Source organism: Haliotis asinina, chromosome 8, assembly GCF_037392515.1.
Source record: "Haliotis asinina isolate JCU_RB_2024 chromosome 8, JCU_Hal_asi_v2, whole genome shotgun sequence".
In the NCBI taxonomy this organism is placed as follows: Eukaryota; Metazoa; Mollusca; class Gastropoda; order Lepetellida; family Haliotidae; genus Haliotis; species Haliotis asinina.
In genome coordinates, this window is record NC_090287.1 from 28,734,725 (window position 1) to 28,753,353 (window position 18,629).

At 40.3% G+C, this 18,629-nt stretch overlaps 1 protein-coding gene across 1 annotated transcript; it reads right to left on the reverse strand.

Annotated features, from left to right (window-relative positions):
- Positions 1-46: 46 nt before the first annotated feature.
- LOC137293504 (splicing factor 3B subunit 2-like) lies at positions 47-18,574 on the reverse strand. The gene is made up of 22 exons (XM_067824081.1): positions 18,466-18,574; positions 16,382-16,422; positions 15,462-15,495; positions 13,746-14,326; positions 13,218-13,272; positions 12,286-12,629; positions 10,042-10,183; positions 9,522-9,640; positions 9,188-9,312; positions 8,493-8,571; positions 8,115-8,234; positions 7,478-7,564; positions 6,842-6,916; positions 6,255-6,407; positions 5,539-5,688; positions 4,894-4,983; positions 4,554-4,661; positions 3,890-3,997; positions 2,862-2,992; positions 2,531-2,729; positions 1,931-2,119; positions 47-1,541 (listed from the first exon to the last, which is right to left on the reverse strand). The coding sequence occupies exons 2-22, from the start codon at positions 16,385-16,387 to the stop codon at positions 1,476-1,478; spliced, it is 2,961 nt and encodes a 986-aa protein (XP_067680182.1). The 5' UTR covers positions 16,388-16,422; positions 18,466-18,574; the 3' UTR covers positions 47-1,475.
- Between the last annotated feature and the right edge of the window lie 55 nt (positions 18,575-18,629).

Genomic DNA, 18,629 nt, shown 5'->3' on the forward strand with positions numbered 1-18,629 from the left:
ACAAGCAACTCATGGAAATCATCGTCAACAGATCCTGACACAAGTCGTTCTTTCCCTTTTAGAGGCATTTATTCACCTTGATATTTACATGTGAGACATGCACAAACATTCTTCAGTACCTGGAGAGTTCCCTTTTGCTTTTGATATCTTAAAAAATAAACTTTTTGTAATAAAATTGATGACATTTTTGAAATTCTGTTCACTGTACATATTTTAAAGTTGCAAAAAATAAGAGAGAAATGATTGGGTACAGTATGTCCTGGTTGGAACTCTTTTGGAAATCATTTCCGTTTAAGTAAACTTAGTCTCAGTGTATTTCGTTACACTCCACCACTGAGTCTAACAAAACCTAGTAGAAGGTCGCATCAGGTAACCTTTGAGCGTCCAATCAAACGCAAGAGTGTCAAATAAATTTAACGATCAGACAACGGCTACTATTTAGGGATTGGAGGGACTTTCAAAATATTCAGGTCACTGACACGGACCTCTCCACAAACAAAAAGCTGCATATAACACAGTTATTTGACCTGCAGTATATACACTTTGGGGTTTCTGTTGACATGGTTACCATTAGATAATATTTCCGCAAGATAACATCCTTGAATATTGCCCAAAACACTATTTTCAGTGACTGTTTACTCACCGTTGTCATGGTTGTATGCATGCCGTGTGCATCACCCGGAAGCGAGCATTCGCTAAATAGCAATCAGAATTGTTCGGGTACGAACCTTTTCGATAAAAAGTTCAAAAGGTATGTGCACTTTTGCGATTTCATAAGCTGTGTCCTGTTTATTCAATGTCAAAGTTTACCTGACTTGACATCCCATAAAGTTTTGTTAGAATCAGTAGTGGAGTGTAACCAAAAATACTAAGGATAAGTTTACTTGGACTGGAAATCATTTATGATCAGGCGTTGGTTTTTCAAAATGTTCAAACCATGTACTGTATATCATAAAAAATATACTGTGTACTTTTCAGCAAGTAGAACATGTGAAAAGCTTTCCACTGCTGGAGGTACCCTCATATATACAATCCTTAAAATGATAAAAAAGAACACATACAGTAATTTGATCTAGTAGGGGCATGAATTGGGTACAATTTTCTTTCCTTTTTGAAAAAAACTGAATTGTCTATATTTCTTATATTTACCAATCAGATATGAAAGTAAATGTAAAAGTAATACATGTATTTTTCAACAAAGAAACTTCACAAAAGCAAAGGGGAATGGACAACTTTGTAGTCTGTGACTGGACATAGAGATGACAATGGAGCACCCTATCATGGGCTACACTGAACTGGACACTCTGACAAACGTCCAAGCTTGATGCATATGACTTCTTCCTATTTCAAATACATGGTCACGAAAAGAAGAAGATCCACAGATGGAAATGCTTGGACATGAATGTTGGTACATGATCATTCATGAGCAGCCCATAAACATACACAGAAAAGCATTTACAAATATAACTGGTGTATCAAAACTTGAATTCCTTGTATTTTTTAGCTGATTTGCCACTGTCTTGCTGCTGCTTTTTCCTTTTCTGCAACATGAAAGAAATGAAACTTATTTTATGAAGGTACATGAAACAAATCAATTTTACAGTAATAAGTTACTTTCTTTTAGAAATATCATGACAACCTTTTGTCAGTTTTTAGTACTTTCAAATCATAAGTCTTAGTGCAGTTTAAAGTAGATTTTAGTCATAAAAAAATTATGCATTTCAAAAACAATATCCTAATTTAATCTCAATGCAAAGATTTATGGATGACAAATATCTAAGTACAAGGTAAGACAGATCTTATTCAAGCCCCTTACGAAAAAGCATCCAAATATGGGATGCTTCCAAACTAACCACTAACCGTCCAGTTTAAAGCCCTTTTCCAAAACTTTCCTAAGGACTAAGACCCTGTCTTCTCCAGATTGTCTCACCTTCTGCTTGGCAGCATGTTCTGCCACCATGTCACTGAGGTCCTCCTTCTCAAGCTGTGACTGCTGTTCCCGCACTGTCTGGTCATACTTCGCCTGCATTGCCGCTGTGTCAAGGTCAAGCTCCTCAGGGTTCAAAGACACTTCAATACCCTCAGTAGGAACCTTATCACCCACCTTCTTTGCCGTTACCTGAGAACAGATACGCCATAAATATAAACAGAGAAGTAGAGCAAGGAGGGTATTTGAATCTTCGGGAGACCCCTTAAACAATATGGCCAGAACTGTTGACTTATTCTTGATCTCCAACACTGGCAATCATGGTGATCCTGGACAAAGATACAACCCGTAAGGGTGCAGTTTTCTAACACAATCTCTTGCCGTGCAACTGCCACAAGATTGGATCTTAGACTAAGGTTGTATTGTGTCAGGATTTATACACAGAAGACTTAGTTTCCATTTCTGTGAAGTTGTGAAGTATGGGCATTAACTTGCAACAGTAAGCAGCATATGAGTTGAATGGGGCCTGAGTAGCTTCAATTTTGACTCCGAAACTTTGTTGGCTAGAGAAGGTACTGAATTAAACGTGTGCTGATAACTCACCCCTGTCATATCATAGACATGTGCTGAGCCCATCATAGCACCGCCCACAGCTGTCTTCTTCTCTGGCAGGACAGTGTAGAGAGCAGGTGTGTCACCTCCCTGGTCCATTGCATCCTCAATACGCCGCTTTCTCAGCTCAATCATCTCCGGCGTCTCCACACCAATAGGTACTGACGTCATCCCGCTTGGAGTCACCAGACTGCAGAATACAGATGGTATTACACAATATTTTTACATATTTCCTATTCATCACATTCACATTCTTATCACATTCTGTCAGTCAACTGAACGTTTCGAGAGTAAGGGCCCTGGTCATTATGTCCCTACGTACCCCTCAGCTGGTGTCACAAGGCCAGTCTGGTCATCCTCGTCAGATTCTTCCTCTGACTCTTCTTCTGACTCTGATTCCGACTCTAGCTCTCCCCAGTGACTCTTGTCTATCTCCTCCTCCTCTATAGGTGCCTAAAACAGAACTCCATTCATGATGAACAGGTCCAACAAGGGTGCTATCATGTTCATGAGTGATCATTAATGAAAGATACACTGGTCAGGTAGCCAATACATTGTTGTCAGGCTGAGAAACTACGGCTTGACAAGTATTAGATGAGCCAGCGCAGTGAACGTGTTAGTGACAAGCATGCAAATAATCTGGACGAATACATATGGTTACTACAGGCTGACTGGCGATTAAGCATGTGCAATATATGCTGACCATGGCATGAAATCAATACTGCTACTGTTTAACACATGTCTTGTAGATCCTTTTAATTCAGCAAGACACCATCACGACATGATTCGCATGAGGAAATTAAACATTTCAATATTTAGACAACTTGTTTCCCTCTTGTTTCAAATGGAATGTTCTGGAGGTTGTTCCCATACATGCAAATTGGGGGCATTTGTCGTGTCTCATCTAATACTTGTCAAACAGTAACATGAGCCACAAGACAAAGGAGACATTCTCTGTAGATATCACACTTCAGGAATCAAAACACTGTCATCGAGATACATTATTTTTGGGGGGAGGAGGGGTCACTTATACAACATATAATTTTTTTCACACAGACAATAACTGATTCAAGTTGTCTTTGACATACATATGACCATGGAGAAGCTGAATTTTGAGAACCAGAAGATACATTTTGTAGAAAGGGGTTGGCTTATCTAAAAGCATACATTCATCAAACCTTTCGTTCTGGTCGTAATGTGAAGTCCATTTGGAACTCTTCCGATCTATGTTAAGGTGGAACAAGGTTACATTTTACAAAGACTGCAGTACTTCTTGGAAGAAAAAAGAAGGTTAAAATGAAAGTGCATGTAATAGAGGCATTGCAAGATGACAGACAGTAAATGACTTACTGGGAACTCTCCTCCCTGAGTACCAAACACATCTCCATACAGCGGCTTTCCATTCTCATCTACTGGGGGCTTGCCCCAGCCACCTGCATGATATCCAAATGAACAACCCTGCAACAGGGCATAAACATCATATAGTAAAAACAGCATGGTGAAAGATATCACATGTTCAGAGTACCCTGATGGATGACATCACACACTTAATGTCGAATTCCGACAAAAGGACTGTGAAATATTCACCAAGTGACCAGAAGAAAACAGTTATGCTGAAGACCTCATGCTGTGTGTGAAATAAGCCCAAAACCCAGCCAGACATAAAGGCTGGTAACTTCAAAATGGAGTTAAACCAGACCAGACACCTAGATATGGTGAATTTTCTCAGATGTAGTGAAAGTTTTACCAGACCATCAGTCCGGCTAAATAAAATTAGACCATCCGTCAGAAATCTAACCTGTCTCGGGCAGTCGGACGTGGCTTATTTCATATATTGGATTGTGTTAATAATATTTAGGTGGTTTTGTAATGAGAGGAATAACACTGCATACCCTGTCGGTGTTTCTTTTGTCTACACAATACTTCTCATAGGTACTGCATATACTCTAATAATCTGTACACTGTACGTACCCTGGAGTTTATCAAGCCAAGAGTGAACATGAAGTTTACCTACCTCTGGAATAGGAGCATTGAGTCCTGGTATCTTAAGGTTTGGGTAGGAAGGAGGAGGTCCATATCTCTGCATAGCAATCAGCCATGGTGGGGGAACTTTGTCTGAGTTCTAAACAAAACACATATAAAAAAAAAAACATACAGAAACCATATATTACAGATATTTACACGGAACATGCTTAATCAGTGAGCTGCAACGCATCCACTTCACAAACAGTCATGCAAATATAACCTGTGGCATAAATTTATCTTGTGGAGGATGTAGATGAGCTTGATATGAGTTTGCATGATTTACAGCCACATCACAAATATAGATTCCATAGGTGCATTCCAATACTTACTGCCCCTACTGGCATTCCAAGAGCCACTTTTAAATCGTCAGACAGGTTGCCTGGCTTCTTCTCCTTTAGTCTGGTCTCAAACTCCTTGCCCTGCAACAGAAGACCAACATTGTGCAGTCTAAATCAATAATCTTGGAAAAACATTTAACTCCACTATCAAAGGGTGTATATGTACAGGGTCTTTGAAAATCTAGTTCTAAACCTGTTTTTAAGAGTTTAATTACTGAAAAGAAAAGTCAAGACAAAGGAATATTTACAAGCTGAAGATTTACAACAGGATATAAAAAAACAACACACTTTGTGAATGGTTGGTTTGTAAATAGTGAGTGAGTTTAGTTTTACGCTGCACTCAGCAACATTCCAGATATATGGCAGCAGTCTGTAAATAATTGAGTCTGGACCAGACAATCCAGTGATCAACAGCATGAGCATCAATCTGCACAGTTGGGAACCGATGAGTCAGCGAGCCTGAGCACCTGATCCCGTTAGTCGCCTCTTACGACAAGCATAATCCCCTTTTTGGCAAGCATGGGCTGCTGAAGGCCTTTCTACCCCTAACCTTCTCCGGACACTTTACAAACAAGTGAAGCAAATATCAAGACACTGACAGGAAAGCATACAAGCACTTTATACTTGCTGTCTCACCTCATAGTACAGATCTCCATGTATTGTCATCTTGGGTTTGGTCTGGAACCTGAAGAAGGCATCGTGGAGCTTCTGGTAGTCAATGTCAATCTTGCCCATCTTCGGTCGGACTCGTTCTCGCATCTTGGCCTTTAGGGTCTTTTGGTCTTCCTGATGGACAAAACATTGACATAAGCTCTATTGTCTCACACAGGTGATGGGGTGTTTACAAAATGGCTGAGATTGGTGTAATGCCATTTTGTACAGTACATAAGTTATAGCATTCAAAATAATCTGAGAGGAAGACTGAAATGACAAAGGCCTCAGACATTTACCACTTTGGTGAAACCCAAAGAACAGGCTGACAAACCAAACCTGGGACTAAAACCCATCATCAGAGGATAAGGGACATAACTCAGAACAGAATATGGTTTGTTTAGCATTGTTTAGTAGGGACAGAGCTTCCTGTGGAAGTAAACTAACAGTGGGCAAATATGGCCCGGTTGTCAAAGTACATGAATTTTATGTTTTAAAAATACTCAGTGTTGAATAATGGAGTTGAAAGTCACACCACAACTGCTTCAGGACCAGGTCCCGCTCATACATAGCACTTCAATACAACAACTAAGGTAATTCCCTAACAAGCCACAGAGCTCAGATTGTCTGAAGCAAGTGTGAGGGCCAAAGACTTAGTATATATATTAGTATATTGTTTCAAAAAGCTCAAGCAGATTTACCTTCTCTGCCAGAGCTGCTCTCATCTCTTGAATACCGGTGGCCTTGATAAAGTCAGGCAGTTCAAATGGTGGCTTTTCAATACCTCTTTTGCCCTGTAGATACTTCCTCTTATAAGACCAGTGGCGTGGAACTGGCACTGTGTTCCTTGTGGCCTGCAGAGAGAGGAGCATAGGTGTATGGTAAGAGCATTAACAAGATATTTCTTAACTGAGTGAGTAAAGGCTTTATCAGAACCTTTCTTGAATGAGATCGTAACATGTCTGTATTAACTAACACTGAGTGCTGAGCAAGTTTAGTTTATACTGGTTTTAGCAACATTCCTGCAATATATCAGTGGGGAACACCAGAAATAGGTTTCACGCATTGTACCCATATGGGGAAATGAACCAGTGCTGTCAGCACGAGTTTTAATATTAGGCAACCCCAGTGCCCCTTTAATAACATTGTATGCGAGGGTGTTAAAATGACCCATCTCCTGTGACTTTGTGAGGGCTTTGAGGGATCTCTCTCAACTGGATGCATTTTGTGTGTTTCCATGTTCTTTCAGCTGTGTTTGAGAGCCTCAACATAAATTTCGTCAACTTACCTTAAGATGGACAAGGAGTCTTGGATCTCTGGCTGTAACATCCTGCATCTCCACTACATCTGGTCGTGTCACCAGCTGTAACACATGTAACACACTGTTGCACAAAGTTATACCAAGCTCATGGGAGAAAACAACAGGTATGCATGTGTAACACATGACATACATTCTGGTAGATAATTATACCAAGGCCATGGGGAGATACAGAACAAGCCACCAGCTGTAACACATGTACCAATATTTTGTGCATAGTTATACCAAGTCTTGGGGAGATACAGAACAAGCCACCAGCTGTAACACATGTACCAATATGTTGTGCATAGTTATACCAAGTCTTGGGGAGATACAGAACAAGCCACCAGCTGTAACACACATGTACCAATATGTTGTGCACAGTTATACCAAGTCTTGGGGAGACACAGAACAAGCCACCAGCTGTAACACATGTACCAATATTTTGTGCACAGTTCCTCAAAGTGATCGTAGCACTACGATTGTCGTAAGTCAAAGTTAAAGTATGAGAGTTACGATCACCTTATCGCTACAAATGCTTTGAGGAATGGAGTCCTGGCTAATAAAGAAGGGCAAAAGCTAGGAAGGATAAAGTGTATCAGATCTTCACCACTACATGGAACTTACCTGTTTGAGCTGTGCAACACTCAGTCTTGTTAGTTTCTTCATCTTCTTCTTCGACAACTTTGGTGTTTCTTCCTCCGGTGGCGCATCCTGTGTGAGTAGAGAATTAGTGAGTAGGGATGCTGCTATGAATAGTTTCTATAATAAAGCATGTCATATGAGCATAGGTTAGGTACAGATATACAAAGGGCCATAAGCTAAGGGTTTGGAACCTATCAAGAGCAAATATGGGCTTGTAATTCTGCTCCTAACAGAGAGTAAGATGGTCACTTGGATGAGTTGTATTGTCATCTAAACTAGTAACTGTGATATTCAGAAGGACTAGAGTTTTTCAGACTGAATTCAAGGCATTGGGAGCTAAATTGTCATCTTACAATAGTGTGTAACAGTATAGTATCACACTTTAAAGAACTAGGTACATGAAAGAACCATGCATGGTAATCCTCTCAATATTACATTGTCATTTTAAATTTTCCAACATCTGTCACTTTGCTACAGTTTCAGAGATAATGAACACAAACAAATGAGTTGAATAACATGTTCACAAAATTTCACATCTACAAGGGTGACATTTCTGACAAATGTGGCAACATCTCCAACACTAACAAACTTTGTATGGGAGAACCATGCATCTACTCACCTCATCATCACTGTCACTGTCACTGTCATCCAATTTCGGCGCCATCTTTTCAGCCAGTTTCTGTTCTGGTTTTTTCTCCTCAGCTCTTGGCTGCTCCTTGGGCTTCTCTGGCTCAGAAATCTGAAAAATGCAGTCCCTATTCATGTAGAAATTTACTGTGAATGACCGAGTCAGCTATGAAGGCATTCTATCCTCCAGTGGTAATCTAATACCGTCTTCTAGTATTATCTCACATTCAGAGATACAGCAGATATCCATAAACTAAAAGTCAAAGAAGAGTATAATGAGAAAATATCATCAGGAGAAGGTGATAAACATAGTTTTACTTAAGTTATAATCTGTTTTTACATTAAAAAACAAGGAAGTCAGAATGATCACCTTGAAAGCATCAAATATCATGGCAAAGGTGTGGTAGTTGGGATCCATGGGGTCCAGGTCCAGCTGCTCCTGCACATACCTACACAGAACACAGCATGTTACAGACGAGGTACACATACAAGCAGGTCCTTCCTTCTTCTACAGCCTTACTTACTGTGTCTACAGGCTCCTACTTACACAAGCTCTGTATACAGGTTAGTCATTGCCCTAGCTCCCACTTACTGTGTGTACAGGCTCCTTCTTACCCTAACTCTGCATGCATTTTACTCCTTACTCTAGTTCCCCCCTTACTTTGTGCACAGGCCCTTCCTCACTTTACTTCCCTACTATGGGAATAGGCACCTCCTTCTTCTAGCTTTTTACACAAATTCCTCCTTACTATAGTTCATGCATTACTTTGTGTATAGGCTCTCCTTACTCTAGCTCTCACATTGTGTACAGGTCCTTCCTTACTCTAGTGGTCTACTATGGAAGTAGGCACCTCCCTACCCTAACTCCCTCCTTACTCTTTGTACAGGTCCTTCCCTATACTAGACCCTTAAATACTGTGTATGGGCCATTCCTTATTCTAGCTCCATATACAGATTACACTTAAGTCTAGCTAACTCCTTACTCTAGCTCCCACTTATGTTTTGAACACAGATCCTTCATTACACTATGTGAACAGGTCCCACCTTACTCTTGTTTGCACTTACTCTATGTGAACATGTTCTTCATCTTTCTTCTCGGAGTCCTGCTCGATCTTCTTCTGCAGTTTCTGCTCCTGTAAGCGATTTCTCTTCGCTTTCTTCTTTTTCTTCTTTCGACGCTTGTTTTTGGACTGGCAGGGAGAAGATACAATAAATACGAAACAAAAGCATTATCAATAACTTCCACAAATTTCTGGTCTCAGAAAGTTTCCAAGGTCATGAAAAATCTCAGGAGAGTAAAATCTTCACACAGCTAAACCATAGTAGTGATCAGACGATACACCTTGTGGGTCATGTCCATGTATAAGCAAACAACACACAGTGAGTAAAAATATCATACCTCCTTTGCAAGCTTGGCCGGTGCTTCTTTGATCTCTTCCTCCTCTTCCTCATCAACATCTCCCTCCAGATCCGGCCTCTCATCCTCTTCATCATCATAGTCTTGGTCATCCTCATCATCTAGAACATATGCAAGGCATGGTCATGACATTCAGACCTCAGCATCACTGAACATTTGCATCATGCCAGTCTCAACACACTCATAATCTTTCTATAATTACACCATTAGTCTTTTAATGAAGGTAACCATCTAGAACATCTGACACAATGAAAGCAACTTGGTGTACAAGACAGTGCATGAATTTAGTTATATTTAGGCTGTAAATAATCGAGCCTGGGACAGACAATCAAGGGTTCAACAGCATATGTATCAATCTACACAACTGGGATACGATGACTTGTGTCAGTCAACCCAGTCAGGAAGCCTGACCACCTGATCCCATCAGCTCTTACAGCATGGGTTAATGATGATTTCAATTCCACTTCCAGCCCTTATCTGCTCACTATCCACTCTAACTCACCATCTCCTTTGTCAAGGTGCTCTAGCTCCTCAGGGGTGACGCCAACTTCCTGGGCTCTCACTGTCTTGAACTCAAGAACCTTCTCCAAGGCTTGGGGCAGGCGGATTTCTTTGGGCAGTGGCTGGGGTTGGCGTGGTTCCATCTGAAGAAAACACAACTTCTACCATTTACATGTGTATTGGTAACAATGTGAGATCATGTAATTTTCTGAATAAAATCAGTATTTTATATGTATCCTGACTCTCTCGAAGTCCCTTGAATGTCCCTTCTTTTGAAGCGGGCGTACAATCACACTCACCCACAGGAAGCCTCTCCATTTCCAGCCACATTGGTCACATGACCAGTCCTATTAGTCATTCTCTCCGTAATTCAATAAGCCCGATACAAGGACTGCAGAGAATCCAACTTGTCTGAGTGGGTTGGTAGGAAGGGTTTGATGTCATGAGTCAGGACAAGTATAAAATACCAATTTTATTCAGAAAATTACATATTTCTTATTATCCTGACTCATGCTTACTTGCGTACAGTCTGACGGAATCGGCAGTAGGGGAGACCATGATGGATTCTGTTGGCTGCCATATAAACACGTCCAGTACTTTGCCCCCTTAGGGGAATGCAACGGCAGTAATTCGGTCCTGTTCTTCCAATATTCATCCCTGGAATGGGGGAATCAAATCCAGTCGAACTTCTCATCTTTTGAAGCAATCGCTGACTGGAACATGATACATGGATCAGCTAGCATTTTCTAGTGTGTAATGCAACTGTATGTCCAGATTCCTATCAGGACAAGTTGCGACCCTTCACAAGTACAAGTATCTTCATTATGAGTACCGGGTCATAGTCACTAATGCTAGTCTGCTTGACATGTGTGCATGGACTTTCAACCATTTTACTCTGCAGAGCACCTTGGTCTCAACAAGTCACGTGATAAAGAGAGAGATTTTAGATAGACTAGTTTCTTCCTCCAACTAGTTATCAATAGCAATTTTGCAATTTTTTCTTCTTGATGTCCTCATCATAGAGTTGTGACCCTTCTTCATGTACACGTAACTCACTCAGAAGTACAGGGTCATCATCACTCTTGATAAAAATAGGTGAGTGAACTTTTGTTGAACCGACTGTTGTTGTGCAACAAGTGGACCAAACTTGTGAATGCAAGTGATGGCCTCAGTGGTGATGTCTTGTACGTAATGGTTGGCAAATACTGTGGATGATGTCCAAAATCAAGATCACAAAATCAACTGGTGTCTGTGTAATCTCCCAATGGAGGCTGTCACCACATTTGGAGACCTTGGGTACAACAGTTCATGAGATGTCATGTTAACAAGAGTTTGAAAAGTGGTCAAAGAGTCGTGGTAACCCTGAAAATAATATAAAGGTTGCCCAAATTGACTGGTATCTGTGTAATCCCCTAGTGTAGGCTGTCAGCAAATTTGAAGACACTGGGTAGAATAGTACATGAGATATGTTAACAAGAATTTAGACAAACGTACGTACAGACGGAAGGACGGATGTAAGGACTATGCTGAATACATAGTCCCCCGTTCCAAGTTGCAGCTGGGGACAACAAATAATCGTGTAAGTAGGACATAATAACACGGAACACCCACAGAAAGCCGTAACCATAACCAGTGAAAACGTAATCTTACATGATGAAATACATGTTCAGCAACATAAAAAATATGCAAATTTATCCACAATTTCATGTCGTAATGATGATTAACACAGACCAAAGCTGTATACTGCTAAAGTTTGTGCAAAGGACCAAAATGAAAAAGGATGTTAAATACAGTATAGGGACTAAAGTTGACAACAACCGTCTCATTGGGTGATGGAGGAGAGAGTGACAAACAAGGCTAGTCATGTGACTGATGTGGTTGGAAACAGTGAGACTTCCTGTAGGTGAGTGTATTGTACATTTGCTTCAAAAGAAAGGAACTTCAAGGCATTTCAAGTGATCCACTATCTTCGCATAGAGGCAAATAAGCATGAGTCAGGATAAGGAAAAATTACAAGTATTGTTCATGGGAATTCACAATCTAATTGTGATGGCAAAAAGAATAGTTGATAGTCCTGAAGATATTGAATAATTGTACTACATCTACCCCCTCCAATGTAATTCATCATATGGAGAATTATCTGACTTTGACAAAAGTCAGATGTCTATTTAAGTAGGCTATGATGACAGAGTTCGAAAACCAAGCTTGTAATAAAATATCCCTGGTACAAAACATTGTAACTCACAGGTGTCATTGCTTGCTTGTCATCCAACTGAGGAGGTGGCAGTCTTGGAGGAGGTTGCTGACTTCCTGGTGGGCCTCCCATCAATGGTGGTGGCCGCGCTATCTGCTGTGGGGGTCCTTGAGGTGGGTGAGGCTGACTGGGCTGGGGTGGAATGCCTTGGGGCGGGACACCTGGAGGTCCAGTTGTAGATGAAGAAGGCATCGCCATTGGCCGTGGTGGCATCTGCCCCTGAGGAGGGGGTCCTGGTTGAGAGACTGGTGGAGGGGGTTGTATGGGTGTTGGGCCAGGCTGGGACATCTGGTTTGGATGGGGCATGCCTTGATTAGGTCCAGGTCCTGAGGGTCCTGGCAACATAATGCTGGATAGTTTCACGAAACCTCGATCAGGAGGGCAGTGGGGTAGCCTAGTGGTTAACTCATTCACTCATCATACCAAACCTGGGTTCAATTCCCCACATGGATACAATGTGTGAAGCTCTTTTCTGATGCCCCATGCAGTGATATTGATGAAATAATGCTAAGAGCAACATAAAACTAAACTCACTCACTCAGTCAATCAATCAGCAATATAAAAAGTCATCTATGAAATAGACAACCCAAAGGTTGATAGCAGGAACATTAACTTATTCCAACTTGGTAAGACATATAGTTACAGACGACTGCTGATTTCTCATTGTGGATTTTATAAACATATTGCAGTTTGGGCCCATTTTAATAAAAATAGGCATGTAATAGTTCATGTCTACCTGTTCAACTGTAATAAACTGTCTTCCAGATATGCCTGTGATGAGTGCATAGTCAACTTTTACGGCATTGCCAGTCATTATTACAATTAATACCAGATACTAACATTTTACTTTTGTTGACATTCATAGTGAAGGCTGCAGCATATTTGGATCTGTATTGTCACATAATTCAACACTCTTCACTCACCTGATTGTTGATTTTCCATCATCACCATAGGCTGATGAGGTCGGTCAAAATGGATCTGTAATTGAGATAGTGTATAATTATGTACTAAACCTGCAAAAAAGATACGTCTTTTTCCTCCCTTTCAACACTGAATAGAATCAATACATAACTCATGAACACCAATTATCCATGGATTTGGAAAGGCAGGGGCTATGGGCCATTTTGCACATCAGAATGAAAAATGGCCCATTAAAATTTGGAAGTTTACTATTGATACGAGGGCAGTGGCCCATTCTAAATTCAGAAAATGGCTTATAATCCTGAAAATGGCCCATTGTCAAAGTTCTCTTTCCCAATAACTGAAAATACAATTCTTTTGGCAATAAATTTAGGTGAGGAAGACTTATTCTTCCATAGAATTCTTTGTTAAGACTGGGCCAGAAAAAAAAAACAGTGATGGATATTTTGAGCTGACAATATATTACACTGTTGAGAATCAGTTCAGTTCATGCGTATGGTAAAAAAAGCAATATAATTTTGCAGTCTTACCACCTGCTCTCTAATCTTCTCAATCTCCAACATCTGCTGTTGCTGCATCACCTTATGCATCAGTTCTGGACTCATCCCTTCTTCCATACCTGGAGGTAAAGCTCTAGGGATACTTGGAGGAACGCCTTGTGGCATTCCTTGAGGAGGACGTGGAGGAACGCCAGGTGGAACACCTTGCTGGGGGACACCAGGAACTGACTGTGGCACACCTTGTGGCACACTGTGTGGGACCTGTGGAGGCATTCCTGGTGGCCCAGGGGGACCAATACTCTGACCCATCGGTTGGGGGACTGGAGGAAGACCTTGGGGGGCTCCTTGAGACATCTGTGGGGGCATCGGTGGGGGGATTCCCTGTACCTGCTGGGGTACAGGTGGAGGCCCGGCTGGCGGCAGACCCTGGGGAATACCTGGGGGGACAGCCTGCATGGGCTGCTGCATGGGCTGTGGGACTCCTGGGGGTGGGGCAAACACCATCATGCTAGCATCCTTCTGACGTTCTGCTTCAAGCATCTGTTGCTGAAGCATTACTTTTCTCTGCAGGTCATCATCGAACCGACCCACATTCATCTCATCCTCTATTTCTGAAATCAATCATGTTCACACTTACAGCATGGAAGGCCAAAGTGTAATATACACAGAGCACACAAATGGTTACAATTTCTAGTAGTCACAGCTTTGTTGAAGAACATAACAGCTCCTTGACTCTTACAACTGTAATTAGGTGATAGAGAAATATGAAAACAATTTGCTTAAAGTTATCAAACTAGAGTGCACTCTGATTACATGATGCCAGGATTTCACTTTCTAAGTAAAGTACAAATTCTAGTTTTTTTATGGTTGAGTCCCATCTGGGATTCGAGCCCGCACCCTCAGAGTCAGGCACCTAATCGCCAGCACACAAAGTCAGCCGCCTAGCCCACTCAGTCTAGAATTTGTACTTTACTGAGAAAGTGAAATCCCAAATATGACATGTTGTAGAGTGCACTCTACGTAACTGATAAGCATTTAAAAAGTTCTAATAAAGTTATGATGCATTTGAAGAAATCCTTCATTTGAAAAGTCTGATATGCCTAGATTTCCAAAGATTAGCGTAATTCCACAATGATTTCACAAAGTATTACAGTCATCCCTCGTCATAACGTGAGTCTTGGGGTCCCTCACGAACATGGTAAGTGGAAGTTTTATGTGTATGGAATGAAGTAATGCCATTCTCTCATGGTGTCTGCATTGTTTCTGTCAACACTTTTACTGAATAAAAATGGGCTTGAATTTAATGTAAAAAATGTGTTTTCTGACACCATACGTTCTTGGATGGCTGTGTTTACTCGCGCTCATTACAACAAATACTGCAAGTACTTGACTGACAGGATGTCTTGTCTTTTATAAGTTAAATATAATATGATATTCTGCGGTTGGTATGATAATTATTAGAAAACCCTGTATGTTTTAAGCATCTGAAAACAATGGATAAGTACGATAAACACTGTCAGTTGCCATCCGCATTGAATTTCACTAGTTTACGTTATTTTCTAGAGCACAATGGTGGATTTGTTGATGAGCTATTTTCTATTTCGCGAAGGGGTGAGATCGCAGTTCAACTTTTTTATGGGAGCCACAGATTACCCCGCGGTTTAACCGAATCCACGGTATCACGAAGCGTGTTATTGCGAGGGATGACTGTATTTGTCTACAGATAACTGATGCATGTTTACTCACCATCTTCTGGAAGATCATCCATTTCATCCATTCCCTGTGGAAAGGATACACTGAATCATTCTTAGTATTCGTAACCATGATAATAAAAAATCATATCACATTCAACCTAGTATGCCATGTAGACACAAAGTGTTGGCCAGACCTTCTATTCTATGCGGAAATTTAATGCATTTTCGTATCCTTAGATATGATGATATCTGTGATAAGAACTATGTCTTACTAATTATCAGAATTTACCTAATCTTAGAAATGATGATCTTTGTGATAAGAGTGAGCGAGTGAGTGCGTTTTAGTTTTACGCCGCACTCTGCAATATTCCAGCTATATGGCGGCGGTCTGTAAATAATCGAGTCTGAACCAGACAATCCAGTGATCAACAACATAAGCATCAATCTGCGTAACTGGGAACCGATGACATGTGTCAACCAAGTCAGCGAGCCTGACCTCCCGATCCCGTTAGTCGCCTCTTACGACAAGCTGAGTCGCCTTTTATGGCAAGCATGGGTTGCTGAAGGCCTATTCTACCCCGGGACCTTCACGGGTGCTTTGTGATAAGAATTATGTCTTACTAATTATCATGGTTACATCATGAACATATGCAGTGCTGAATAGAACATTTACATGAAATACCAACCATAGGCAATTTACAATTTTGGCAGGATTTGAGGCATGCTAGGAACTTGTGATAGGTCGGTTTGCTCTGAATATGTACCTTAGGTTTTCAGCTCCCTTCACTTTCATGTGGCCTTATGAAACATTAATGCATCCGAAACCAGCACCACTTTAGGCTTTCATCTCACATTAAGTTCACATACTGGGATGTATCCAAATATGTTCAGTGTGGTTTTAAACACAAGTGTTGACAGCTTTCACATCACCATACTAGAAAAATCAAGTTCCGTTAAAGAGAATCTACTTACCGCCATTTCGTTTTGTAATTCTTCTTCAATGACTTTCAATGCTGAAAAATAAGACTGTTCATAAATATCTTTGAAATGTTTGTGTTTATACGTAATAGAGCTAAACGGTGGTGGGCACATCTATGTGTGCAGGATAGCTTCTAATACTGTATGCTTGTACAGTACTATGTATTTCATGACATTTCATTACAATTCCTAGTTAAATGCTGCACATTAGCGGCCCTTACCAGTTGGTCTCAAATAAAACCTTCAGTAACCATTGTTACCAATAGATTTGTGTACGAACATCTATTTAGGGCAGATATCTTGAGTATCTGTGGCAAAATACTCCTTCTGCTCCAATGAACAGCCCCAACCTGCTGTGGAACTCAACTGGTATGATGAGACCCTCTATTATCATGGTAGTTAATGTTGTCGCCAACAGGATTATGAATGACTATTGACATTTGTCATTATATATATATTTTTTCAGCTGAATGATGTTTAATCTTCATTTCTGTCACAAACAATGTGCCACATAATCACAACTCATTCAACATGATCGTGGCAATCTCGATTGTTTTGTTTGACCCAGAAATTTAAGCAACTCTTTATTATCATGGTATTGCTATTTTCGTAATATATCAGGCAATACAAGCAAATGACACTGTCAAATGTCTTCTAAGATAAGTAACCAATCTATTATTAAAACTTATATTTAAAGTTTTATTATGACAAATTATGTAGTAATTTCATTCATATTATCGTTATGTTTTCAAAAGAAAAACCTCTGAAACATCTATTTATTTCGATACAGGGTAATAATAACCTGCGTTAAAATGTACCATACAATTTACTGGTGTGCACAGAGTGAAGTTGCATAATACGTCACATCCTGTTACATTTTTAGTATGTAAAGTATGCAAATGACCTTCAAGTTGTTCCAGGATCACTCTTGAGGAAGTAAGTTTTGATTCATGATAAATGTAATGGCAGTATAGGGGTTATGCTAGTTTCAAAATATTCCAGAAGTTACTGAAGTGATGAATAATTCAAGACCTTTTTACAATTAGCCATAAAATTCCAATGAAATGACTTTTTCAAAAGCGATGATTAAGAGTTCCGCCCGTTATCCCCACTTGAAATGTATCCTATATCCCATCGTTAGGGGTTTTCGACGGTATAAGACGAAACCGTAATTTTTATCTTTATTATCATTTTAAGTTTTGATTTTGCTAACCTTGACTGAGAAAGGTATATTCATCTATTTCACAAAAAAGTATCGTGTGTTTCCAACAAAAACAGCTTTTATAACATCGTATCAGCGAAACTGCAGTCGCTTGTCACATCCGGGTATATTTGTATGTTTTCGACGGTGAGCCATACTTTTCCCTCTGCACTGCGCGAGAGTGTTTTGATCACGTGGTTTCCAGTCTCATACATAACCTGTCACTCGCAGACGACTGACCTTGTTGTATTTTGCTCGCTATTTTTTGTTAAACAGACAATTGATTTTGCATCTGAAGTGGTATTAACAATCGAGGGTAAATAATATTGTTGTTTATTTGCTCTTTTCATAACTCAATTTCTTGATTTCAACTGTCAATAAAACGTCTCACGACAGGAACCGGTCATCCGCCCTACCGATGAAACTGATTGTGCACTCCGATCGCGCACGTACTTCGTCGATATAGCGCTAGCAATGCAATCGTCGAAATCACCAGAACGTCGAATTCAGCTCGCTTTCGGATATATTAGGATTATTTCGAGATTTTAGGGTCTTAGGGTAAGGATGTTGTTTAGGGTTAGGGTTAGTGTTAGTGTTCTCAGTGGTAAGGATTTTTTAAATAAATAAACATTTGTTATTTGTAATAGAATTCCACGTTGAATCAATCAATATGGCGTTAATCTCATGGTACTGAGGAGGCAATAAATGATGCTGGTGCTCATATAAAAAATAAACAATACGCTTCCACGATGCCGCAGGTGCGCGAAAACTGAGACTGAAATCACGACTAAAGACCATGAAATTGCTGATGTAGCATATTCTCTGTAACCTTAATACGTTGATCTGGCAATAATGTGTTTCGAAAAATTACACCTACCAAGGAATGAGAACCTTATCTGCAATATCCAATCAAGGTGTTTTTCAATAAGTCGTTTCACGTTTTTCTTACGACGCCATTTTACATTTGTCTACCTCAGTTCATGGTGGTCGTAAAATGTTTGGCCAAATGTTTTAATCTAATATTTTGCAACAACAATATAT

Coding starts and splice junctions, on each gene's coding strand:
- LOC137293504 (XM_067824081.1), bottom strand. Junction 4,662..4,893: donor TTGGAATGCCAGTAGGGGCA/GTAAGTATTGGA, acceptor TGTTTTGTTTAG/AACTCAGACAAAGTTCCCCC. Junction 1,542..1,930: donor AACATGCTGCCAAGCAGAAG/GTGAGACAATCT, acceptor TTCATGTTGCAG/AAAAGGAAAAAGCAGCAGCA.